At 41.8% G+C, this 26,662-nt stretch overlaps 2 protein-coding genes across 2 annotated transcripts in view; both read left to right on the top strand.

Annotated features, from left to right (window-relative positions):
• PPIL4 (peptidylprolyl isomerase like 4) overlaps positions 1–6,883 on the top strand; it is a 44,570-nt gene extending 37,687 nt beyond the window's left edge. Inside the window, exon 13 of the mRNA XM_041744857.1 lies at positions 6,445–6,883. Within this exon, the coding sequence (XP_041600791.1) occupies positions 6,445–6,696 (252 nt within the window). The 3' untranslated portion in view covers positions 6,697–6,883. The remainder of the gene's footprint in view (positions 1–6,444) is intronic.
• Positions 6,884–24,254: 17,371 nt separating this feature from the next.
• Positions 24,255–26,662, top strand: part of ZC3H12D (zinc finger CCCH-type containing 12D) — a 28,566-nt gene continuing 26,158 nt past the window's right edge. Inside the window, exon 1 of the mRNA XM_041732431.1 lies at positions 24,255–24,527. The gene's annotated coding sequence lies outside the window, so the exon portion shown is untranslated. The remainder of the gene's footprint in view (positions 24,528–26,662) is intronic.

Below are 26,662 nucleotides of genomic sequence, written 5' to 3'. Positions count from 1 at the left end.
CTGGGCCAAAGGCAGGCGCCAAACCGCTGCGCCACCCAGGGATCCCTATATCTTATAGTTTAGATTTTTTTAACTTATTTAATAGAGGAGTAGGAGCAGGGGGAAGGACAGAAGGAGAAGGAGAAGCGGCTCCCTGCTGAGCAGAGGGCCCAATGCAGGACTCAGTCCAGGGACCTGGGGATCATCACCTGAGCCCTAAGGTAGACTCTTAACTGACTAAGCCACCCCGGTGCCCTTTAAATAATTTTTTGTGTGTTTTGTAGTTTTAAAAATTTCTTGTGTGGTTCCAAAGTAAAATCTACAAAGTGGTATGTACAGAGAACCTAGATTCTATTCCTGCCCCTCCTCCTTCTCTTCTGCCCCCAAGGCAACCACTCAGTGTGTTTCATGGGTTGTTTTTCACTTTTAAAAAAGTCCAGCAGGTATATATTTTATATATATTCTTAGTTTCCTACATTCTAGATAGCAAATACTCTTACTCTTGTGGACCTTTTTTTCCATAGTCTTTTTGCGATTTAAAGAGTGCCATCATTTATGCCCCACCCTCAGCTTTTAAGTCACACCTTTCCTCTGTTACTTAATTCTCTAACTAATATGCACATGAATCAATGACAGCTGACATGAGCTTTGTGCTTACAATTGTGACGTGGATACTATTTTCCCCATTTCACAACAGAGAAATTGAAAACTGAAGAGTTTAAACAATTTGCCTTGGTTTTACACAGCTGTTACATAGAGCCACAGTGTAAATCCAGACTTGTACCGCTAGCCACTCTGCTGCTGCTCTTATCTGGAGCATATTCCTGGCAGTTTTCTCTCTTAAATGCTATTATTATTCTAATATAATTTATCCCCTACTGTAATATTCCAGTGTGATCTAACTGGTACGTTTCCTTCTTAATTCTGTGCTATATTTATTTAGCCTAAGACTACCACAGTCTTTTGAAATGGTGGCTGTATCACATTTCTCTGAATACTTAGCATGTTTTCCACTACAATTCCTTGATCTCCACCCTCCCATGTCACCTCCCCCACTATGTGTTGCTTTTAGCTATGACTTCTCATCCTGCACTTATATGTGGAATCTTCAGTGAATTTAGGCCTGAGATACATGTTGGTGTATTTGAAATAATCACAGGTCTAAGAAATCTAAAATCTGGCTGCATTTTAAGTCTGTGATTCCCCCTTCCTTTTTGTGCATTTTTTTTTTTAAGATTTTATTTATTCATGAGAGGCACAAAGAGAAAGGCAGAGACAAAGGCAGAGGGAGAAGCAGGCTCCCAAAAGGGATCCTAACACGGGACTTAATCCCAGGACCCCAGGATCACAACCCTAGCAGAAGGCAGACACAACCACTGAACCACCCAGCTGTCCCTGGTGCATCTTTTTTATCCTGCTGTTTGATTACTTAAAACTTTACACTAGCAAATAGTTTTCTTTTTTTAATAGAAGTAAAAGGCACCAAGTAGTTTTTTGGGGGGAATGTTGTTAGTATTTTAAAAATAATTTTAGCCGTGGCTAGGTGGCTCAGTCAGTTAAGTGTCTGCCATTGGCCCAGGTCGTGATCTTGGGGTCCTGGGATCAAGCTCCACATCGGGCTCTCTGATTATCAGGGAGTCTGCTTCTCCCTCTGTGTGCTCGCGCTCTCTCTCTCTCTCTCTCTTAAATAAATTTTTAAGAAATAAAATAATTTTAAATTAATTGACAGTTATAAAATTATTAAGATCTAAATCTCCTAATTTTATTTCTTCCCTCAAAGCATATTAAAGCAAATGTTTTTTGATTATATACTTTGATTTAGTAATATAAGTATACTAATTTTTAAATTTTCTTTCCAATAAAATAGCATCTGTATTTAAGATATTAATGGGCCCATTTTTTTTGTATTCTTATTTTTATCCTTTTGATTTCATTCTCAAAAATATAATCATTAAAGGGAATTTTCAGTACTAGGTTATTTACAGGTATAGCTCAGATTTTCCTATTTGTTGGTATTTTGCTTCGTGAGCCTAGTTTCCTTAGAATGTTTTAACTTATTTCTTCAAGGTCTTTGTTTTTTATTGAGTGATAGACTTACTGTTCAGTTGGAAAACTTCTGTTTAATTTTTCCATCTCATGTCTTGATTCCAAAGATGGTTACTATATTGTTGAGGTTTGGGTTTTACTGGGGTTCCAGGAAGTGAGTTTTCAGCTGTGGGTTGGTTACCTGGCTGAGAAGTATTCATATTGGTTGTCAGTCCTCCTCTGTGGCTTTCATAGGTGTTTGTTATTCTTATAATTGGGGCTCTGTTTTTGCCATCATTTTAATTAATTAGTGTTACTTTGTTGATTTAAACTAAATCTTTTAATTTTAGAGGCCTGAACAAGGATAGCTTTTAGTTTAGGTTGTTTTGGACTGCTTTACATGAAATCATTGGATAGATTAAGGTGATTCCTTTAAATTGACCATTTAAAAAAATAAATAAATTGGCCATTTTATGGTGTTTTCTTTCTTTTTTAGCAACATGCTAGTTTAATCATTTTGTCCTATGTCTTAAGTGTATAGAATTGCAGAATTGCTTAGTCTGTACTGGAAAGGGCATAAGAGCTCATCTGATTAATTCCCCTCACCTTAGATGTAGAGATCCTGACCCCAAAGACCTGTGGCCCTTCACAGTTTAATGAAAGAGCTAGCATTTTAACATTATTTTAGTTCATTCAGGTATGAGGTTTTTTTCATTCTGTACTCTCCCCTTTTCGACTTTATTTTACTTTTTTTTTTTTTAAAAAAAAGATTTTATTTATTTGAGAGAGGGAGCAAGCACAAGCAGAAGGGAAGAGCAGAGGGAGAGGGAGAAGCACACTCCCCGTTGAGTGGGGAGCCCCATGTGGTGCCCATCTCAGGACCCTAGAATTATGACCTGAGCCAAAGGCAGATGCTTAACGGATTGAGCCACCCAGGTGCAATCCCCATTTCTTTTTTTCTTTTTTTTTTTTTTGCAATCTCCATTTCTATTTTATTTTATTTTTTATTTTTATTTATTTATTTATTTATTTATTTATTTATTTATTTATTTATTTTTAAAAGATTATTTATTTATTCATGAGACACAGAGAGAGAGAGGCAGAGACATAGGCAGAGGGAGAAGCAGGCTCCATGCAGGGAGCCTGATGTGGGACTTGATCCTGATACTGCAGGATCACTCCCTGGGCCAAAGACAGGCGCTCAACTGCTGAGCCATCCAGGCATCCCTTATTTTATTTTATTTTTAAATATTTTATTTATTCATGAGAGACAGAGAGAGAGAGAGACAGAGACATAGGCTGAGGGAGAAGCAGGCTCCATGCAGGGAACCCAGTGTGGGACTCGATCCTGGGACTCCAGGATCACGCCCTGAGCCGAAGGCAGATGCTTAACCGTGAGCCACCCAGGCATCCCATCATTTCAATTTTACATCTGTTTACTGATTAATTAAATAATGATCTCTAACCTGTATGGATCTCTTGAGTCTCAAGTTTCCTTATTTCTAGAATGAGGGTAATGTACATCAAAAGCACTTAGCATTGTTCTAGCAAATACTACAAGAAGATTTGTTCTGATATGGCTTCATTGAGCCACCTGACCTTTTCCCATGCACATGATGCTGATTCTTCCTTGCTTTTCACTTGTCACTTCCACTCCGTGCATTAACCTTCTTGTAGCCAATCCACAGTCAAACTCACCTGTTCCTTGAGGTTCATCTCAAGTCCTGACTTCTCTGTTGAAACCTTCCCTGGTAAATCTGACCTCAAGATTATTTACACATCTCCTAAATGGCAAAGACCATTTGAACCGAGAGCTACCTGTCTTTAAAGCTTGTGTAGCTTTGAAAAATACTCCAAGGGACGCCTGTGTGGCTCAGCTGTTGAGCATCTGCCTTTGGTCAGGGCATGATCCTGGGGTTCTGGGATCAGGTCCTACATCAGGCTCCCTGAATGGAGCCTGCTTCTCCCTCTGCCTATGTCTCTGCCTCTCTCTTTCTGTGTCTCTCATGAATAAATAAAATCTTTAAAAAAAAATACTCCAAGTAGGAGAGGTTTTAAGGTTTCAGTGCATTTCAGATTTTTAGCTTCCTCAAGTTTTTCAAAGAATTAAGTACTGTATAATTGTTTATCTCTTATTTTAAACACTGAAAGCACTTAAGTGCCTATTTTTATAATTACTAAAGATTTTATAGTTATATACTAGTTAGCAGTCTCTCCACTTTCAGAGTTCATGATCTCAGCCAATACAGGAATTAAGTATACAGACAGAATAGTACATAGATTTTTTTACATTTTGTATATGTTACAGGAAGGACAAAAAGTTATTTTATCTAGGGCTGTCATATTTTGCTAGAAAATAGTTGGTAAAGGGTTAAACCAAATACTCATTTTTCTACCTCTGGAACTCTTATGGAATTACAGGAACTATTAGGATTGTGCAGGAAATCATGAATCAGCTTATAAAGCTGTATTCCATAAACACTGATTATAACAATCATGTTAGATCTATTTTCACATGCTACAATCTCCATGCCAGGTGTAATGTACAATATCTAGACAATATATGGAATAATTATGAATCCTTTGCTTAAAACCCAGTCCTTAACTGTGGGTATTCATCACTCTAGATTTTAAACCTTGACATTTATATCTCTTATAATAATGTCTGTGGTGATAGAGTTGGAACCCTTGGGAGTTCAATCCTTAGGATTTTGCCTTTCCTTTGAGAGAACTCTTTTAAGGAAGTTAAATTTTATGAACTGTCTTTTGAAAGATCATTGTTCTGGTCTCTTTAGATTTCAGCCTCTTGTTCAGATACTCATTTTATTTTACTTATTTTTTGAAGTAGGCTCCATGCCCAGCATGGAGCCCAGTGCAGGGCTTGAATTCACGACCTTGAGATCAGGACCTGAGCTGAGATCAAGAGTCAGACACTTAACCAACTGAGCTACCCACGCTCTCCTGAGATACTCGTTTTGATTAGGAATAGAACATAAACAGAAATGGAATTGTTGTAACTAGCCCTCTTCACGGAGAATTTCTACTGTTACTTAATTAGTAAGAATAGAATTTAGAGGTACCTGGATGGCTTACCTGCTTAAGATTTTTCTCTCCTCCTCTGCCCCTCTCTATTTGTCTCCCTCTCCCCCTCCCCTTCCTCTCTTAAAAAAAAAAAAAAAAAGACTTAAGGGCAGTGAAATTTCCCATTGTTTCTTTTTCTTTTTCTTTCTCTTTTTCTTTTTTCTTTTTTTTTTTTTTTTTTTTTTAAGATTTTATTCATTTATTTGAGAGAGACAGTGTGAGCTGAGGGAGAGGCTGACCAGGAAGCTCGACGTGGGGCTAGATCCCAGGATCCTGGGGTCATGACTTGAGCTGAAGGCAGTTGCTTAACTGACTGAGCCCCCCAGGAGTCCCTTTCTCATTGTTAACTCATTTTAAAAATATGTAAATAAATCATTTTATTTATTATTTTTTAAAAGATTTATTTACTGGGATGCTTGGGTGGCTCAGCGACTGAGTGCCTGCCTTCAGCCCAGGGTGTGATCCTGGAGTCCCAGGATCGAGTCCCACAACGGGCTCCCTGCATGGAGCCTGCTTCTCTCTCTGCCTCTGTCTCTGTATGTCTCTTATGAATAAATAAAATCTTAAAAAAGAAAAAGATTTATTTACTTATTAGAGAACGAGTGCATGCAAACATGCAGGGGGAGGGGCAGAGGGAGAGAATCTCAAGCAGACTCCCCTTTGAGTGCAGAGCCTGACATGGGTCTCCATCCCATGATCCATGAGATCATGACCTGAATCAAAACCAACAGTCAGATGCTTAAATAACTGAGCCACTCATGCACCCCAAGAAATGATTTTAATAAAAAAAAAAAACTAATATAAACAAGGAAAATTTGAGGATTTGGAGAGGAGCTTATAAAATAAACACTTGAAAAATACTCAGACCAAAGTATGCAGTATCTCTTTTCTTTTTAGGCTGATTTGTCTAAAACCTCTTCTGGCTTTGTTATTTAAATGTCGTCTTTATTAGGGTTTTTATGGGAATTTTGTAATCCCATTGCAGATAATTGGAGAATGGAGAAGGGGGAGATAAAAAGGTGACCAACCATAATCAGAATTCTTGGTATAATTTTCTCTAAAGGCTTGTTCTAATTTTAGTTGGGCGATTTCAGTTCTTTGTGTTTGAATCTGATCTTTCAGTTCAGCTGAAGTGGTAGAAACAAAGCAATGAGACTGATAAGAAAAATGATTTAAGTCTGTTTTTGAATATTTTTGCTTTCTCATTTACCAGATTCTTGGCATTAGTGGTAGTGTTCAAATTTGAGCTTTTATAGCTGCTTGCTAATAGTAGACTTTCTAAGTGTTATTAACTGACAGTACCTACAAAATGATTATTTTATGGAGTCACTTGTAAATCTCTATCCATTCCTTTGACAGGATATCTACAGAGAAATGGGGTTTGGTCACTATGAGGAAGAAGAGAGCTGCTGGGAGAAACAAAAGAGTGAAAAGAGAGACCGACCTCAAAACCGAAGTCGTAGCCGATCTCGAGAAAGGGACGGCCACTACAGTAACAGTCATAAATCCAAATACCAAACTGACCCCTACGAAAGAGAACGGAGTAAAAAGAGAGACCGAAGCAGGAGTCCCAAGAAATCCAAAGATAAAGAAAAATCTAAGTACAGATGAAAGATGAAGAATCAGACATGAGTGGCTAATGTAATTATTATTGTCTAACTTACAGCACCAGATATTCAGATTTTGTGTCAAAGCAGTTAAAGACTCTGTTATTTTTTTTTCCCCACTAGGGTCATGGCCCTTTTTGATTTATACTGATGGTATAGGGCACAGAAAGACAATAAAAACCTGAACATTTTCTTTGTATACTTTTTTTACACTAAATTTTATTGTTATACATAAACAGTAGTGTTCATTTTTAAAGTCTCACATTTTCCACTCTTTTTTAAATTAAGTATTTCATACCTACAGAAATTCACAGACATGTATATATATGGCATAAAGAATAGTAAATATTTGTGTACCCATGAGCCAGCTTTAGAAATAGAGTATCCCCTGCATTTTAGAGACTCTCTATGTGCTCTTTCCTCAAATGATGATTATGATGAATTTTGTATTTGTCATTCTTTTGCTTGTTATAGTTTTACAACATATGTATGTATCCTAAATAAAATGTTAAATTTTGTATGTTTTTGAATTTTATATAAATGACATAATGTATGTTTACTTCTGTGACTTTTTTTTTGACTTAGTATTTTTAGAGTCATTCATTTTTATTGCTTTGTAGTATTGTATGAATAGACCACAATATATCCATTCTTCTGTTCATGGACATTGGAATTGTTGGTTTGTTTTTGATTTTGTTATTACAAACAGTGCTGCTATGAACATTCTGTATCTAGGAGTGATCTTGCTTGCTCACATGGTATGGATATCTTCATCTTTACAAGGTAATGCCAAATTATATTCTGCAGTGGCCGAACCAGTTTATACCCCGACCAGCGCTATGTGAGTTACTTTTGTTTCACATCATCTCTACCACTTCTTAGTTTTAGACTTTTAATTTTTGCCAATTTAGTGGATGCTTAGTGTGGTACCTTCTTGTGGTTTTCAGCAAGAAGACTACTATTATTTTTATATTTATACTTCTGTATGTAGCTTGTTCTTTTTCTCTGGCTGCTTTTAAGGTTTTCTCTTTATCACTGCTGTTAGGCAATTTGATTATGTTGTACTTGGTGTAGTTTGTTTTCATGTTTCTTTTGCTGGGGCTGTTTACCTGTGGGTTTATGGTTTTCACCAAATTTGGAAAAGCTGTGGGTATTACTTTTTTCTGTCCCACCCCTCCTCTTACCCTCTCCTAAGACTCTAGTGACTTGTATATTGGGCCATTTGAAATTGTCACACATTGCACCAGTGCTCCATTTGGGTGAAATCTTTTTCTCTGTTCTGTGTTGAATAGTTTTCATTGCTGTGTCCTCAAGTTCATTAATCTTTTCTCCTGAAGTATCTAATTTCTTTTAATCCCATCCAGTGTATTTTTTACCTCAGATGTAATTTTTTTAATTTTAGAAGTTCCATTTGAGTCTTTTTTATATCTCCCTTGCCTTTCCTTTTAACAGGCTCATGTTTTCCTCCATTTTTTTTTTAAACACCTTGGAGTAATTAATCATAGCCGTTCTATTGTACTTGACCATTCTGTCATTTGTGTCATTTCTGCTCTGTTTCTATTGGTTGATGTTTTTTCCCCCTCCTGTTCCTGAGTTGTAATTTACTTTGCAGGCCTGGTAATTTTTGGATTTTACATTGTCGTGTACTAGAGTTTTTGTATTCCTTTAAATATGTTGAGCTTTTTTCTAGAACATAATTAAGTTACTTGGATACAGTCTGATTCTTTCATAGCTTACTTTTAAGTTGAATGAGGTCAGACCAGAAGAGCTTGTAGGGCTAATTTGGCTCACCACTGAGGTTAATACCCTTCTGAATAATCTCCCCTATGCTTAATCTCATCTGAGATTTCTCCTCTTTGGCTGTTGGGAACAAGAATTATTTTGAGCCCTGTCTGAACTCCTAGGCTGTGCTGCTTGTTCTTTTCTGGTGTTTTTCCCCCACTTTTGGGTGGTTTCCTCATGTGTATACACTGATGAGTATTCAGCTGAAGACTCAGACAAACCCTCTGTAGATCCAGAGCTCTCCCTCTGTAGTTCCCTCCTCTTTACAGTACTCTGCCCTACAAACTTTATCTGGGCTCCCCCAATGCTACCCCCACCCCCACTCCCAGACTCCCAGGCTTTTCAGATTCACATCCCTGTCAGAGTGCTACAGTGTGGAAGCCACACGGTAAGCTCAGGCAATTGTCGCTTCCTTGTTTGTTTCCCTTCTCTCAAGAGTCACTGTTCTGCACTGGCTGTTGTCCAGTGTCTGAAACACTTTGTAGTATATATTTTGTACAGGTTTTTAGTTGTTTAAGATGGAGAAGGTAAATTCTGCTCCCTCACTTCTTTGTGGCCAGAGTGGAAATCTCACTATTTAAATTTGCATTTCCTAAATGCTAACAAGGTTGAGTATCTTCGTATATATTATAGTCATACCTGATTGTTCTCAGTGAGAAGTTTTACATGTCTTTTGCCCATTTTATGTGAAGTTACTTTTTTCTTACAGAATTCTTTAAAGAGTTTTTCTTTTGGATTGAGGGCACTAATCCATTTTTACTGTTAGATGTTGTAAACATTTTCTATCAGTTTGTGGCTTATTTTTTCACCTTTTATACTGATGCCCTTGGAAGAGCACAAGTTATAAATTTCCCCTCAGTTTTGTAATGTGAAAAATGTCCTACATATACAGAAACATGAAAACAACATCCATATACCTTACATACAGATTTAACAGTCCGTAACACTTTGTTGTTGAACAATTTGTAAGTAAATTGAAAGCATCATGACCTTTCATTTTTCTGTATTTCACCATGCATTTCTTTAAAAGCAAGTGTCCTATATAACCACAATATTATTATTATACTTAAGAAAATCAGCAGTAAGGGCACCTGGCTGGCTCAGTCGGTAGAGCATGTGACGCGATCTCAGGACCATGAGTTGCAGCCCCACGTTGGGTGTAGAGATTACTTAGAAAAGAAAAGTAACAATAATCTCATATAGTCTATTTGAATTTCCCTGATTGTTACAAGAATGTCATTTTTAGGTGTTGATTTGTTTTTAAACCCACAAACTCAAGGCTCATGAATTGCATGCTCTTACCATTTTATTAATCCAGAAGAATTTCTTACCCATCCATCCCACCTCTTTTTTTTTTTTTTTTTTTTAATGGCATTGACTTTTGAAGAATTCAAGCCAGAATATGTCATAGAATGTTTCTGATTCTGGAGATTATTTGATGGTAACTTCATGGTATCTCCTAGTTCTTCTCTATTTCCCATAAACTGGAAGTTAGTTCTAAATATTTGATTAGAATTAGGTTATATATTTTAGGCAGAAATTGAATGTCAGATTTATTATCCTTCGTGTGTTTGTGCTTTTTGTATTTTAAGAAATCCTTAATAAAGATATTCTCCTATATTCTAAAAGTTGTAAGTGAAGCTTTGTTTTTTACATTTAAATCTTTAATCTACATTGTATGTGTGTATGTATATGGTGTTATAATGAAAAAGCCACTTTAAAAATATATATGGATACGATACAACCAATTGTCCAAACCCATTAGTGAATGGTTCATCTATTCCCTGTTGATCTACCCTTCTACCTCTGTCATATGTTTCCATATATGTGTGGATTTTGTTTCATAAGTTCTCTCTTCCATTGGTTTACTGTTTATCCCACTACCAGTACCAAATGTCTACATTTCTATGACTATAGAAAGTATTTAAGCAAGTACCCCGGAGCCGTTTTATTAGTAATGCCTGTACCTTTTTTTTTTTTTTTTTATGATAGTCACACAGAGAGAGAGAGAGAGAGAGGCAGAGGCACAGGCAGAGGGAGAAGCAGGCTCCATGCACCGGGAGCCCGACGTGGGACTCGATCCCAGGTCTCCAGGATCGCGCCCTGGGCCAAAGGCAGGCACCAAACCACTGCGCCACCCGGGATCCCTCATTCTGGTTTTGATTTGTATTTCCCTGATGGCAAGTGATGAGCATTTTTTCATGTGCTTGTTGGCTCCTCTTTGGTTTTGATGTCCAGGTTACAGAATAATTTAGCAAGTGTTTTCTTCTTTTTTTCTATTGAAAGAGAAGAAAAAGATTTAAATTATCCATTCCTTGAAAATTTAGTAGAGCTTGCCTATGACTTTGTCTGAACTTTGTATGTCCTTTGTGAAAAAAATTTTTTTTGAAGATTTAGTTTTCTTTATTTTGAGAGAGAGAGAGAGAGTGGCAGGGGGTGCGGGAGTAGAGGGAGTAGGAGAAGCAGACTCCCCTCTGAACATGAAGCCTGATGCAGGGCTCAATCCCAAGACTCTGAGATCACCACCTGAGCCAAAATCTAGTTGGTTGCTCAACCAAGTGAGCTCAACCCAGGCATCCCTCTCCACTCTTTTTTCTAATTTAAAACAGTTTTAAAAATTCCATAACTCCCCCAACTTTTTTGATTAGAGGAATTTCCTTTGAATTTTACCATCTGCATTTCAAGTGTAATGTTAATATCTTCACCTTTCTCTCTAATTGAAGATCTTGGGAATCTTCTTTTTTTTTTAACTATTGTGGAAATCTTAAAGTTTTAATCACCCCTCTTCCAACTTTTTGCTACAATCCTCAAGTATTTTAGTCTTAGCATGTGATTATTAACCTTGCAAATGAGACCCTATTACTGTTTTTATACAGATAATTGTTTAGATTTTCCCCTGTGTTAAATCCATTTCTTTACTCACCAGTCTTCTTGCTTCTCAGGCCCTCCAGCTAGCATAATTTTCCTGCTTTCTGAAGCATATCCTTTAATATCCCTTGAGTGACAGTCTGTTGGTGGCTAAACCTGTCGTTTTTTCCTTAACAAAAATGTTAATTCCCCCATGTTCTTTAAAGTTGATTTTTTTAGGGGCAGCCCCGGTGGCTCAGCGGTTTAGCGCCGCCTTCAGTCCAGGGCCTGATCCTGGAGACTCAGGATCAAGTCCCACATCGGGCTCCTGCATGGAGCCTGCTTCTCCCTCTGCCTGTATCTCTGCCTCTCTCTCTGTGTCTCTCATGAGTAAATAAATAAAATTTTTAAAAACTTAAAAAAAAATAAAGTTGATTTTTTAATATACTCAGTTCTAAGGTGACAGTAATTTTTTTTTCTCAGCACTCTCTTATTCTATCTTTGACTTACTATTGCTGTGGAAAAATCTATTGTCATTCCAAATGTCATTTTTTTTTTTAAGATTTCATTCATTTATTTGACAGAGCATTAGCAGGGGTAGCAGCAGAGGGAGGGGGAGAAACAGACTCCTCACTGAGTAGGGAGACCAACATGGGGTTCGATCCCAGGACCCTGGGATCATGACCTGAGCCAAAGGCAGATGCTTAACTGACTGAGCCACCCAGGCACCCCACAAATGTTATTGTTTTGGAGGTAATGTGTCTTTTCTTTCTGGCTGCTTTATTAATTAAACTTCTCATTTTGAAGATGATTATCGATTCACATGCAATTGTAAGAAATAAACAGAGGGGTCTTCTGGCACCCTTTATCCAGTTTCTCTGAATGGTAACATTTTGTAAAATAATAGTATAATGTCACAAGCAGAATAGTGACATTAATACAGTAATGACAGAGAATATGCCCATCACCACAAGGATCCCTCATGTTGCCCTTTTATAGGCACACCTACTTCCTTAACTCTCCTATCCTGCCCTCAACCTCCAGCAGCCACTGTCCTGTTCTCCATTCTTATAATTTGGCCATTTGAAGAATTTTATATAAATGAAATTACATAATATGTAGCCTTTTGGAGTTGCGTTTTCCCCCACCACTCAGTGTCATTCTTTGCAAATTCTTCCAGGTTGTTGACTGTACCAATATTTCATCCATTTCTGTGGTTGATTGTATTCCGTGACATGGATATACCAACCGTTTAACCATTCATCCCCTGAAGGACATCTAGGTTGTTCACAGTCTCAGGCTATGGTAAATAAAGCTGCTGTTGACTTTTGTTTGAACATAAGACTTTATTTCTCTTGGGTAAATGCCTAGGAGTGTGATTGCTGGCTCATATGATAATTGCATATTTAGATTTTTAAGAAACTACTGAACTGTTTTCCAGAGTGGTCATAAATTTTACATTCCCCCCAGCAGAACATGAGTGATCCAGATTCTCCACATCCTTGTCAGTATTTACTGTTTTCATCGTGTTTTGTTTTAGCCATTCTGAGAAATATATAGTAGTATCTGATTGTGGTTTTAACTCTGTCACCCTAATTACTAATGATGTTGGACATCTTTTCATGTACCCATTTTTCCATCTTTGTGTCCTGGTGAGACATCTCTTCACATCCTTTGTCTGTTTCTGATTAGATTTCTTTTATTTTCAGTTTTGAGAATTCTTTTTTTTCTTGAAGACTTTTATTTATTTGAAAAAGAGAGAGAGAGATAGCAAGCACAAGCTGGTGGAGGGGTGGAGGGAGAGGAAGAAGCAGACTCCCCACTAAGCAGGGAGCCTGACAGGGGGCTCAATCCCAGGACCTTGGGATCATGACCTGAGCCGAAGGCAGACGTAACTAATTGAGCCACCCAGGGGCCACTGAGAATTCTTCATATATTCTAGATGTTAGTTCTTAGTTGGATATGTTGTTTGCAAATATTTTCACCCAGTGTGCAGCTTATCTTTTCATCCTCTTACAGGGTCTTTGCAGAGCAAAAGATTGGAATTTTATTTAAGTTTACCGTATCAGTTTTTTCTTTGATGCACTGTGCTTTTGATGTCAAGGGTAAGAACTCTTTGTCTAGATCCTGAAGTTTTCTTCCTACTTTTTTCCTAAAAGTTTCAGAGTTTTACATTGTTTATTTATTTTTTAAGATTTTCTTTAATTATTTGAGAGACAGATGGAGACAGCACAAGCAGGGGGAGGGGCAAAGGCAGAGGGAGAAGCAGGCTCCCCAACTGAGCAGGGAGCCTGATGCAGGGGCTCAGTTCCATGACTCTAGGATCATGACCTTAGCCGAAGGCAGACACCCAACCAACTAACCACCCAGGTGCCTCCAGAGTTTTACCTTTAAGTGTTTGATCCATTTTGAGTTAGTGTTGAGTAAGAGATAGTATGTAGATAGGTTGAGTTGTTGGCTTTTTTTTCCTTTTGGATATCCACTTACTCTAGTACCATTTGTTGAAAAGTCTCTGGCTGCTATTTTAAGGGTTTTTCTCTGGTGTGCTAGTTTCACTATGCTATGTCTAGATACAGATTTATTTAGCTTTCTTGATATATCGTTTGTCTCATGATTGTTATGCCTTATTGTATATTATGTCAAATGGCTTCAGATTTTTCATTATTCTGGAAACTTCTCTGCTATTTTCTCTTCAAATATTGCCTCTCCCCTGTTTATTCTGTTCTTTCCTTTTGCAGCTTTAGTAAGTTTTTTTTGTTAAGCCTCCTTATTCTGTTCCTTGTATCTTTCTTCGTATTTTCCATATGGTGCATTCTGAATAATTTCTTCAAGTCTGTATTCCAAAGCACTCATTATGTCTTCATATAAGTCAAATCTGCTATTTAACCCATTCACTGAATTTTTTGTCTTCTTTTTTCCATTCTCTGAATTTTAAAATTTCAGCGATTCATTTTTAGAAGTTCTGTTTGATTCTTTTTTCAAGTTTGCATGGATATTTTTCATTTCCTTTTTTCTTCGATCATTTATTTCCACTCTATTTTCATGGTTACTTTATATTGTGTTTTTCACAATTCCAATATCTTAATTTCTTTTTCTTTCTTTTTTTTTTTTTTAGATTTATTTATTCACGAGAGACACACAGAGAGAGAGAGAGAGCGGCAGACACACAGGCAGAGAGAGAAGCAGGCTCCATGCAGGGAGCCCTACATGGGACTCGATCCCGGGTCCCCAGGATTAGGCCCTGGACTGAAGGCACCATTAAACTGCTGAGCCACCCAGGCTGCCCCAATATCTTAATTTCTTGAGAATTTAAATCTTTAGTTTTTTTTCTTGCTAACTGTTGTGCATAATGGCTTCTTGTGTGTTTTTAATTTTTTTTAAAGATTGTATTTATTTGAGAGAGAGAGAGAGAGAGAGAGAAAGAGTATGAGCAAGAGAGAGAGAGGGGGGATCCCTGGGTGGCGCAGCGGTTTGGCGCCTGCCTTTGGCTCAGGGCGCGATCCTGGAGACCCGGGATCGAATCCCACGTCAGGCTCCCGGTGCATGGAGCCTGCTTCTCCCTCTGCCTATGTCTCTGCCTCCCTCTCTGTGTGTGACTATCATAAATAAAAAAAAAAAAAAAAAAAAAAAAAAAAAAAAAAAATTCTATTCAAAAAAAAAAAAAAAAAAAGAGAGAGAGAGAGGGAGAAGCAAACTCTCCACTGAGCAGGGAGCCCAACATGGGGCTCAATCTCAGGACCCTGGGATCATGACCTGAGCCAAAGCTATTCAGGCACCCTTCAATTTTTTTTAAATAGGGAATACATAATTTGGGACTTCTAAGATACCTAAATTGAAAATGCTTTTCTCCAAAGAGGATTTATATTTGCCTTTCAGGCAAATCACGTGACCCGGAGCCACTTTGATTTCTTGTCTTGTAGTTTCCATGTGCATGTATTGTGTAGACCATAGTGAGAGTTAACAAAATATCCCCTGATATTAAAACAGTCTGTTTTAAGGTCTATTCTTATCTCCATCATTGCAGAGCTGGGAAGATGCCTGTAGATATGCTTTTCTAGCCTAAACTTTCTCCAGTGATGAGCTCTTCTAGTCCCTGGCTTTATGAAGCTCTTAGACTCACATTCCCAACTCTCTTGGGGCCCCAAAAGTACAAATTTCGGAACTAAGCATTTCAAGGAAAAAATCCTTATGTGCAAAAGCTGATGTGTTAGATGTGAAAGACTAAGTTTTTAGGTTTTTTTTGTTTTGTTTTAGAGAGAGAAAGAGAATGCCCTGAGCAGAGGGGTAGAGGGAGAGAAAGGATCTCAAACATACTCTCTACCGAGTGCAGAGCTAAACACGGGGCTCAGTCTCACAACCCTGAGATCATGATCTGAGCTGAAATCAAGAGTCAGACACAACTGACTGAGTCACCCAGGCACCCTGAAAGACTGTAGTTTTAACAAAGATGTGTGTATAGAAACACAGAGTTCTATTAATCAGATAGTGGTTTTAATAGTGGTGAGCTCCCATCACAGCATCCATCAGGTATCCTTAACTAGATATAGGGCAGACATGGTGCCACGTTTCTACTCCTAACATCCAGTGTAAAGTGACCATGTTTCCTGTTTCTTCTGTTTTGTTTCTCTAGGTTTCTGAAGAACTCAAAACTGGGCTCCAGTAATATGTCCTACTTGCTTTTGCTAAAATCTGAGGAAAAAATAGCTTAGCAAGATGTAGTAGCCAGATTATTTTTTATTAACAGGGAAAAAAAAGTTATTTTAAGGCTAGAATTGCTCACTCATTATAACCTTTCTGTCAAGTTTCTGTCTTACCTGTTGAATTTTCAAAGGTTTTGATCAGGAGTAGTAAAACCTTAAAGTAGAGAAGCTATAAGTAGGGGCAACAAAAGAAACTTTAAATAGGCGTCTGCTTTCACAAGTGTCTTTAAATAAATTGGTTGTTTTTTAGTTACTGAAAGATATATTTCAGATCTACATTTTCCATTAATCATAAAAAATTTTTTAATCTCAGGTTTGACATTTCTTCCCCATCTAGACTGAGTCACAAAGAATACATAATAGATAGTAAAATCGAAATCACAGAAGGCTTACCTTTCAGTGGTTGTTGCTATGAAACTGTTTGAATGGGAAATTTTAGAGAAGCTTGTGCTTCCTGTTGTTAAATGATAGAATATGGAGATCCCCTTAGTTTTCAAAATTGTCTTTTTTTAAAGCAAGTAATCTCAGCTATTCTTGCTAATGGAACAATCTTCATTCTTACCAGGTCTTACCCACACAGAACTGCCCTTGATATTTAATTTTGCATTCGCCTTCTTCTTTCTGTGCCTTGTGCATTGAATGGGAGGATGGGCAGCGTTTTTGAGAGATGATTCATGTGCCATTAAAAGGCTGAATGATTATCATTTATTTTGCCTAGGACATTCAGAAGCTTGAGAAACACAGGGACAGCAGTTATACGAAAAGAGAAGTTAGAGACGTTAGAGACGTGCCGCTTTGTTATCGTGAATCTAGAGCAAGACCACAGTGACCACTGGCTTCTGAAAAAGAGGAAAGTTTTCTTTTGTTTCCTCCAAAGGCAGTTTGGTCTGGCACAGAGAGCTTGGGGTTCTGTGACAGACAACTTGAGAGCAAAGACAAGCAGTGGAGGGGAGAGCAACATGACGGTGTGGCTGAAGCAGAGGACTGTGAAGGGTACCAAGCATGGAAAGGGAGGAGGAAACCAGGAAAGGAGTGCACTGAGTGCACTGAGAAGCTAGGCTTTGACTTGCCAGGCAGTGGAAAATTAGAACCTATTCCTGAGAAAGGAGGCAGTGCTGGGATCACTAAGGAAAGTTACTCTGTGTAGAGGATCTTCACCAGGGGTTGGCACCAAACTCCTCAGATGGGGTCGTGTACGATTCCTTCAACATCTGTTGAACACATAGTCCTCAATCCAGATTCACATCAAAGTAGACTTCCTAGAGGAGGTGATGTAGAAGCCAGAGCCTGCCAGGGATATCCACTTGGTGTGGTGCCAGAACATGGAATGGGGTTCACAACAATAAAAATGTTTAAAACTCACACCATCCTTGCTTATATAACCACTCATTTGGCATTACAGGAAATAACTCAGATATCCTTGGAATGGTCATGGATGGACAGGATTTTAGTAAAACTTTGACATGGTGCGGGGTCAGAATGGAGACCACCTGGCTGATGGGGGCTCACCTTGAACTGCGTTGGTGGGTTTTGTGGCAGAGGGCTAGCCGGGGGCCGTCCTGAGAACAGGCACCTTGTCTGATTCATCTCTTCACATCTGGCAAGCAGGAGTGTGTTTCCCTCACATCGAGTGGGAAACCAGCCTCATGAATTCTGCAATCTCAGCAGATGGCAGTAAATATATTTTTAACTTTATCATAAGTGTTGTTTCATAATTATGTTGATAATATCTACTACTCATTCTCTGAAACAAACCAGACACACATCTGTGGCCTTTCCTCCCAGCATATGCTTATGGGAAGTAATGTGATGGGTCTCACGGTAAAGCTCACTAATCTTCGGGTCCGTCCTAGGTGTGTGGGCCCAGGTGATGCTGTATTGTGGGAGGACAGCTGCTCCTTGGCCTGCCAGCCGACCCTCAGGTGCAAGGATTCACCCTGTGGCTCCTCTGCCCATCTTCCTATTACAGAGAAGTATGCTTAGCTGAGTAAATGGTGGCCACAACTGACTACTCTGAAGCAAGGCGGTTTGGGGACTGGGGACTATATTCGTTTCCTAGAGCTGCCATTACAAATTACCACAAACCGGGTGGCTTAAAACAACAGAAATTCACTCTCAACAGTGCTGAGAGGCTAGACGTCCAAAACCACTGTGTTGGCAGGGCCATGCTCCCTCGCCTCTTCCTAGCTTCTGGTGGTGCTCCTCGGCTTACAGCCACTTCACTCCAGTGTCCACTTCTCTTCATCTGGCCTTTCCCGTGGCTGCTGTGTGTCTGCATCCAACTCTCCCTCTCCTTTCTCTTATGAAGACATTGGATTTAGGGCCCACCCTAATCCAGTGTGACCATTTACCTTGATTACGTCTGTGGAGGTCCTCTTTCCAAATAAAGTCACATTCACGGATACTGGAGGTTAAGACTTGAGCACATCTTTGGGGAGGGGGTATAATTCAACCCACAGTAAGGGGTGAGGTATTTGCAAAATTCAAGATAAAGCCTCTGCAGCATTCTGGCCAGAGGCCAGCAAAGATGCTCCAAGCTGAGCCCTAGAGCCCAGGTTTCTAGACATGGAACATTGCAGGTGCTCAAATGTGACCACTTAAAACCCACGCCCAGGCGTAGGTGCCTTAGTTTACCACATTTTATCACCACTCATTCTTTGTCCTCAGCCTAGTTTCCTTTCCTCTACCTGGTTCTCATAAACCTCATGCCTTTTGATTTGTAGTCTCTCTTTCTAGCCATGGAAGGAGGGATAGACCATCTCATATCTCCCTCAGGGCTTTTGTGAGAGAACCACAAACTCCAGGACAGGTGGGCTCCCCGGAGTTACCTGACATCCATAGGAGCTCTGCGTTTCAGCAGCCTTAGGGAAATTTTCCAGAATGCTAACTTAGATTATATAGATATGATCTCGCTATCTAAGTAGAGAATGTCTCCAGGACCAAACACAGGGGCATCTGAACCCCAGGTTAGCGAACCAAGCAGTAAACAACAGGGCAGTAGACGCAGCAGCCCAGGATGGAGAAGGAATAAAGGAAGTTGGCGAGTGCCCTGGCAGACCATGACTTTTATGGCCCTAGTTTTTCAACCTGGAGCACTCTGAGACCGTTGGTTTTCCCAACCTGGTAGCTTCATGATGGCCTAAAAATGAAAATCATTTTGCTTAAAAAGACAACAAAATGGCCCGTGCAAGATAGAACATAGTCATTAGTGATTTGGTTAATTTTATTTTTAAAATTAAAATGCGTCTTGGAAAAGTTTTCAAAGTTTTTGAAAAACTGAAGTGAGTTACTTCAGCTTGAGGTTGAGTCCCAACCATCTGGATCTTGCCAAGCTTCCTCATGTCTCTGAGCCAGGGCCTAGACTTTCCCTCCACCTGGAATGTCCCAGGGACCCCAGACTTCTGGAAACTCCAGTGTGTCATCTGAAGCCAGCTGAGCCTTTATTTCCTCCAGGAAGCCTCCTCTGTGCAGAGGCACAGGATGGGAATTTCCTCCTCGCTGGACCCTCTAGTCCAGTGGTTCTCTGTCAAAGGCCACTTTTGCCCCCACAGGAACACTTGACAATATTGGGGAACATTTGTAGTTGTCACAATGTGATGAGCTGTGCTACTACTGGTTGTTGGTGAGTGGAGGCCACAGAAGCTGTTGAACACCCTCCAGTGCACAGGATGGTAGGTCCCCACAGCAAAGAATTTTCCAGCCCCAAACATCAGTAGCACAAGACTGAGAAACCCTGCCCTAGTCTAACATTTACCACATGACCGTAATTCTTCGTTTACAGTCATGCCTCTCCTCAGTCAGAGGCAGAAACTTTGTTCAGTTGGTGCTTATGTTCTCTGCCTGGTGCAGGGTGTGAAATGACATTGGGATGTCCTTAACAGTCTTTATTGCCTTCATCCCTGCCGTTAACATTACATCTCAGGTGGAACTCAGAGGAGTGATGCCTAGGTAATATTTAATAAAATTGCTAAAATTGTTCTAAGTGCACAATTGTTTTAACTTAGATCATTGACTAAGCCAGTCAGCAATGACAACTGCTTCTCTGCTTGCTTCTGTATAAATTGTAGGTGTACCCATTCCCATTGAGGATAGAGAGCATTGTTCCACTTGTCTCTGTAGCTCTGTGACAATGTTTCAGCTTTTCCTGGGTGCTAGGCTTTGCCATTAATAACTTCTAGTAATCCTATCTTCATTAAAATTTGTGGTCCAAATAGTAACGTCCATCTATGTAGCAATTAAGACATGCCAGGCACTATTCTAAGCTCTTTGCATACATGGACTAATTTCATTCTCATCATATCCCATGAGATAGATATGATTACCATCCCCATAGGAGGGAACTGAGGCACAGAGAGATTAAACCCTTTGTTTAGTTTACACAGTTAATAAGTGGCAGGACAGTCAGAGTCTGAGTTTATGACACTAAACTATGATTAATAAGCTTAGATCCTTTTTCATACCATTCTTCAGAATGAATTCCAGATCATGCATGATTCAAGACCTGATCATAAAAAAATGTTACAAGTTCAGAGAAAACACATTTACAATTTCAGGATAAGGAAGGATTTCCTTTTTTTTTTTTTTTAAGGTTTTATTTATTTATTTATGAGAGACACAGAGAGAGGCAGAGACATAGGCAGAGAGAGAAGCAGGTTCCCTGCCAGGAGTCCAATGCGGGACTCCATCCCAGGACCCTGGGATCATGCCCTGAGCTGAAGGCAGACACTCAACCACCGAGCCACCTAGGTGCCCTGGGAAGGATTTCTCAAACAACATTCAAATGGCACAAATGATGAAGAAAGGGCAATAATTCTGAATACCCCAAAGTCAAAACATCTGCCAAACACCATAAACAAAGCCAAAGACAAGTGGTAGACTGGGCGCAGATAGTTTACAGCCCGCACAAAAGATCAGGGTTAACATGAAGACTATGTGAGGCTGGATAGCAAAATCCGTAAGGGCCATGGAGGGAAAGGAGGAAATCGCAAGGCCCGTCAACATGAAGCGACCCCAGCTTTGCTCACCACCAGGGAAGTGAAAGGTAGGACCGTGAGAGGTGATACACCATTTCTCACACATCGGACTGGCAAAGAGCATCGTGTCTCGCCCTCCCATATGCTGGCGAGGAGACATGAAACAAGAGCTGAAGCGTCGGTGGGGAGCGGCCCAGTAGGTACCCAAGGGGCCAGGATGCAGCAAGAGGGTGCGCTCGGGGTCCCTGATGCTATAGGTAGAGCGGGGCCTCCAGGGCTGACATCTGCACATTCGTTCCTTTGTGTGCTCCTCCCTGGGGAGGGCCTGCACCCACACTTAGCATCCCCTGTCCACCCCCCCACTTCCTCTCTGTCTCACCACAGGGGCCAGAGTGGGCAGAAATAGCCCCGGGGCAGATTCCAGGCCCGTGGGAGCGAGTGAAGAGGGAAGTGCCCCAGGTGTGCCCCCCTGCCCTCCTCAGGGTTCTAAGGGCTTCAGGGAGTGTAGGCCCGAGCCCCTCATGGCTGTGAGTGGAAGGCCGCCCGCTGTCCTCCCTTACACCCCTCCTGGGCAGAGTCTCTTTTGGGGTCCGTGATATCCTAACAAAGATTGTCCCCTCTGGCAGACCTTACATCTCATTCGATTGGGAATAAGTAGCCTACATCGTGGCTCAATCCCTTTGGCTCCTCAGTGTCAGGGCAACTCGGTGATTTTAGCTAAGAGGGGGTCAGTGAGGTTCCTCGAGATCAGCACTGAAACTGGCCCCATACAGTGGTCCTTTTCTTTTCATTTTTTTTTTTTTTACATTTTTTTAAATTTTTTTATTTGTTTATGATAGTCACACACAGAGAGAGAGAGAGAGAGAGGCAGAGACACAGGCAGAGGGAGAAGCAGGCTCCATGCAGGAAGCCCGATGTGGGACTCGATCCGGGGTCTCCAGGATCGCGCCCTGGGCCAAAGGCAGGCACTAAACCGCTGCGCCACCCAGGGATCCCCGGTCCTTTTCTTATACAGACAGAGGAGTCACAATTTTTCTCCTCTAAATAATGTCTCCAAGATTTCAGACGCAGGGTTCTAGGACCCCTGCCGAGTACTTACCTGATTAGTTGGGCAGGTGCAAACGTCTTTCTTGTAGAACTGTTTGGTGCTGTGCTGGGCACTGGGGGGCCTCTCCCGTGCAGAGGGGCTACTCACCTGGGGTTGAACACAAATCAGGATCTTTAAGGTTCCTGGCCTGGGGCTGAGCTGGTGTTAAGTGCACAGCAGGGTGTGCTCCTCAGAGAATCACATCCGTGCCCCCCTCCCGTCTCTGAGCTTCTAAAGGACTTGAACTGGAAATATCCTGGGATGTGTTACTCAGCATAAGGATTTAGATTTCTCCTAAAATCTAATAGAAGGAAATTCCGTTCCTTTGGTTGGAAAACCCTGCATGCTTTATTTGGGATCTGGGAGCTGAGAGGCTACATAGGTGCCCGCGTAGCGACAGTACTTTGGAACTCTGGGTCCTGACCCAACCACTTACTGAGCGAACTCAAGCAGTTTAGTTACCCTTTATCACCCCAATGATCCTATCTCAAAAGCAGGAATAGTAATTCTGAGGCCATTGAGCTGTTGTGGGGCTAGGACACTGATGGAAGGCACTGGATACAGCCAGAGGCTCTAAACAAACCAAAGTTGTTCTTAGGAAATCCACTGTGCCAGAAAACTCAAAGCGAGAACTAGTGCTTGGATGAAGTGACTTTTTATTTTTATTTTTTTAAGATTTTATTTATTTATTCATGAGATACACACACACACACACACACACACACACACAGAAGCAGAGACACAGGCAAAGGGAGAAGCAGGCTCCATGCAGGGAGCCTGACGTGGGACTCGATCCCAGTCTCCAGGATCGCGCCCTGGGCTGAAGGTGGCGCTAAACTGCTGAGCCACCCAGGCTGCCCTGAAGTGACTTTTTAAATCTAGATTCTAATACCATGTTCTTTTTTGTTCTAATCATTTTTTAAAAAGATTTCTTTTACTCATTTGCTTGTTTGAGAGAGAGAGAGAGAGAGAGAGAGACCCTTGGAGAGAGCATGAGCAGGGGGGAAGAGGAAGCAGACTCTCCACTGAGCAGGGAGCCCAAGGTAGGGCTCGATCCCAGACTCTGGGATCATGACCTGAGCCGAAGGCAGATGCTTCACTGACTGAACAGAGCCCCCCTGTTCTAATCATTTCTTTCTTTCTTTAAAGATTTTATTTATTTATCTGAGAGAAAGAGTGAGCACATGCGGGGGTTGGGGGAGGGGCAGAGGGAGAAGCCGACTCCCGCTGAGCAGGGAACCTGATTTGGGGCTCCATCCCAGGACCCCGAGATCATGACCTGAGCTGAACGCAGACGCTTAACTGACTGAGCCACCCAGGCACCCCTCATCATTTCTGATCGTGCTTTCATTGTGATGATCCCATTCCCTCTGTGGCTTAATATTCTAGACTGTCTCACATTTTCTGTGGGAGACAGATGGGGGAAAATTTAAGAAAAGCAGCACATACCAGCCAATTCATGGCACACCTGAACTCTGATTCTAGACCCAGCTTGACCAGTAACTGGCTCCACTGTGTGTCCTTGGGCAAGTCACTTTAGAGAACTGTCATTGCTGGTTGGTGGGCCGCTTGTGGTTTTTGTTCTCTGCTCTCACTCTGACTCCAGCGTGACCCCATCAGGCATCCCCTGACGCAGGAAACAGATGCTGAGTCCGGGCTGGGGTGCCCATGCCCTGCAGGCTGCAGATGCCCTGGTAGGTGGGCCTGCAGTCAGGCTCCCCCTGGCACGGAGGCAGAAGCAGCCGCCCACCCCATGCAGGGCTGCAGTGAGGACAGCTCAGCGTCCTGTTACAGAGGCCAGTGGCCCTAGCCCGAAGGTTCCTGTGACTAGTTTGGGACTCTGACGGAAGGGCCAGGGTCCTCCTCCATGCCCATGCGCCTGGGCACCCTTAGTAGGCTTTCCTTCTCTCCCTCCCCTGTTTTGCTCTTGCATGCTTTAGTTTTGTTTGTAAGTCAGAAGCACCGACCCTCCTCGGGAGCACCTCGGATCAGGTGCTCTCCTCGGCCAAAGGCCTGAGTGGAAACTTCGAACGGAAACTCTGAACGCCTTTGTTCTCTGAGTCTTTCCTGGCTTTCCTGTGCAGCCTGCCCATGCCCTCAGAGGGTTTGTTTTGCATGCGGTTGTTAAACTTTGATTCGGTGACTCATGCTGGGGCGAAGGCTTCAAGTCTACCTCCCTCATTTGATTGCTTTCTTCTTTTCCTTTATTAAAAAAAAAAAAAAACAACTCAAAGCAAAACTCCCTTGGCAGCTGAGCGTGACTCTGGTGTCCAGGAAGGAGAGCTTTGTCATGAAGTCCCTCCTAATGTCTGCGTGGCTCCCCCAGCTTGGGTGACACCTGGCTGACTGGGAGCAGAGCAGCGGTGTGGCAGCCGAGGGGAGCTGGGGGCGCTGAGGGGAGGAGCCCTGGTGTCCACTGCGGAGGCCGGAGGGACACGCCCTGCTGGTGAGTGCCTGCCCCTGGCCATCAATCCATATGACCCCCGTAGGCCCCCTGAAGACTTGGGTCCAGGGCTGGAGGAGAGAGACAGAACATAATGGGATGGGGAGGCAGTGGGTGGGGGGGTGCGGGTAGGTAGGAGAACAGTTCTTGGATTTGCATTATTCTGAGCAATTTGATTTCCCATGCCTTACGTGATTTTCAGTACGCGGATAAAAAAAAAATTAGGTGAAATCCTTGCTCATGTTAGCACAATTGTGTTTAATTTCATGAGGGCTTTCTTGGGAGAAGGATTAATTGGAGGAGCTCTTTGGTTTAAGTAAAAACTCCTGCTGTGATCTTTGGAGATATTTTAATTTTATGAAATCAGAAGGTCTAGAATGCCCAGGAACATTTTCAACCTGTCTCCAGGCTCTTAAAGGCATCTTGTAGACTAGATACTGATTTGGAGGTGTCTAGTTTCCTGGCAGATCAGGAATATTTGGCAGTGGCCCAAAGCCCTGTCTCTCCTTTTTTTTTTTTTTTTTTTAAGATTTTATTTATTTATTCATGAGAGACACAGAGAGGGAGAAAGAGAGAGAGAGAGAGAGAGAGGCAGAGACACAGGCAGAGGGAGAAGCAGGCTCCATGCAGGGAGCCCGATGTGGGACTGGATCCCAAGCCCTGTCTCTCCTAAAGGACGACGGCTCTGTGGGCTTTGAGAAGGCCCACAAGGACAAATAAATCTTAATTGCAGGCAATTTTTACTAATCCCCTGTGGCCGTTAGAAACCTCAGCCATGCTTCCAGGATTAGGAAGTCCTCTCCAAGGCCCGGTGAAGCCAACCCAGGAGCCCCAATACTTGCCACATGAATAGGTTGGGTGTAGAAGATAGTGGAGGGTGGTTTTTAAAAAACTTATTTCAGAGCTGCCCTGGGGCATGAATCAGGGCTTCTGTGTACACACTTGTGTGTGTATCTAAAGTAACCTGCAGCAGCACAGAAGAGCAGGACGCACGTTCAAGGAGAAAACAAAAGGCCAGGCCACCCATGCTCACAGCAGCGCTATTGACAGCGGCCAAAAGGTGGCAGCACCCCGAGTGTCCATCAGCAGGTGAACCGATAAACCAAAGGTGGTCTATAGACAGAATGGAAAGTTATTCAGCCTTAAAAAGGAAGAAAATTCTGATGTAGCCTTGCAACAGGGTGAGCCTTGAAAACATTATGCTGAGTGAAATAAGCCAGTCAGGAAAGGACAAATACTGGGTGATAGCCCTTCGAGAAGGTACCTAGAGTCGTCAAACTCATAGAGGCGGAAAGTAGCGGTGTGGTTACTGGGAACAGTGGGGGGGAGAGAGGGCGGGGTGTCAGTGTCTCATGGGAACAGGGTTTCGGTCTTACAGGATGAAAAAGTTCTGGAAATGGATGGTGGTGATGGTTGCTTCATGCCACTGAACTGCACTTGTAAAGATCGTGACTCTGGGCAATTTTATGTTGTGGATAAATTACCACAATTTAAAAAAAAAATTATAATGCCCTTTAAAAATCCCCCAAAAACGCGAGGCCAAAAACACAAATTTCGTGGGTTGAAGTCTTTGCCTATCTGTGACTTCCCCAAAATCTGACAAACTCCACTGATCTGAGCTGAGCGAGAAAACTGCACAGACCATGTTAACGAGAACTTTCTCCTCATCATGGCGATGACTGCTGGCTCTCCCAATGTGGTGGATGGCTCTGGGGCTGGTGGAGGAGAACAGGCACGGATTCGAGGGTCTGGGGCAGTGTGGTGAATGCAAGCGTCCTGGGGCCGATGCTTGCGCTCGCCTTGCCCTGTGGCCCCCTGAGCAGCCCCGGGCAGCACCCCCTGGGCCCGGCGGTGGCAGGCATCACCACCCTTGGGAGACCGGTCCCTCCCATTCATTAGCTGCGGGACCCCGGGTAAGTTGGCAAAACCTGATTTCTTTAGTTTTCTTACTTGCGACAGGAGAGATGAGGTAGCCCTTTTACGTCCCCCACAGAGGTTGGGCTCTGCAAGGATACTATGGAAGGGAGCACTTCTAGCTCCCTGTGGAAGTGCGGGCGAGGCCGGCCACTGTCAGAGCTGCCAAGGAGGCTGAAGATTTTCAAAGTGTCACTAATCATCTGTGCCCTTGGTGACTTCCA

Source organism: Vulpes lagopus, chromosome 2 (assembly GCF_018345385.1).
Source record: "Vulpes lagopus strain Blue_001 chromosome 2, ASM1834538v1, whole genome shotgun sequence".
Taxonomy (NCBI): Eukaryota; Metazoa; Chordata; class Mammalia; order Carnivora; family Canidae; genus Vulpes; species Vulpes lagopus.
Note: the sequence above shows the minus strand (reverse complement) of the source record. Positions and strands in the feature narration are given on the sequence as shown.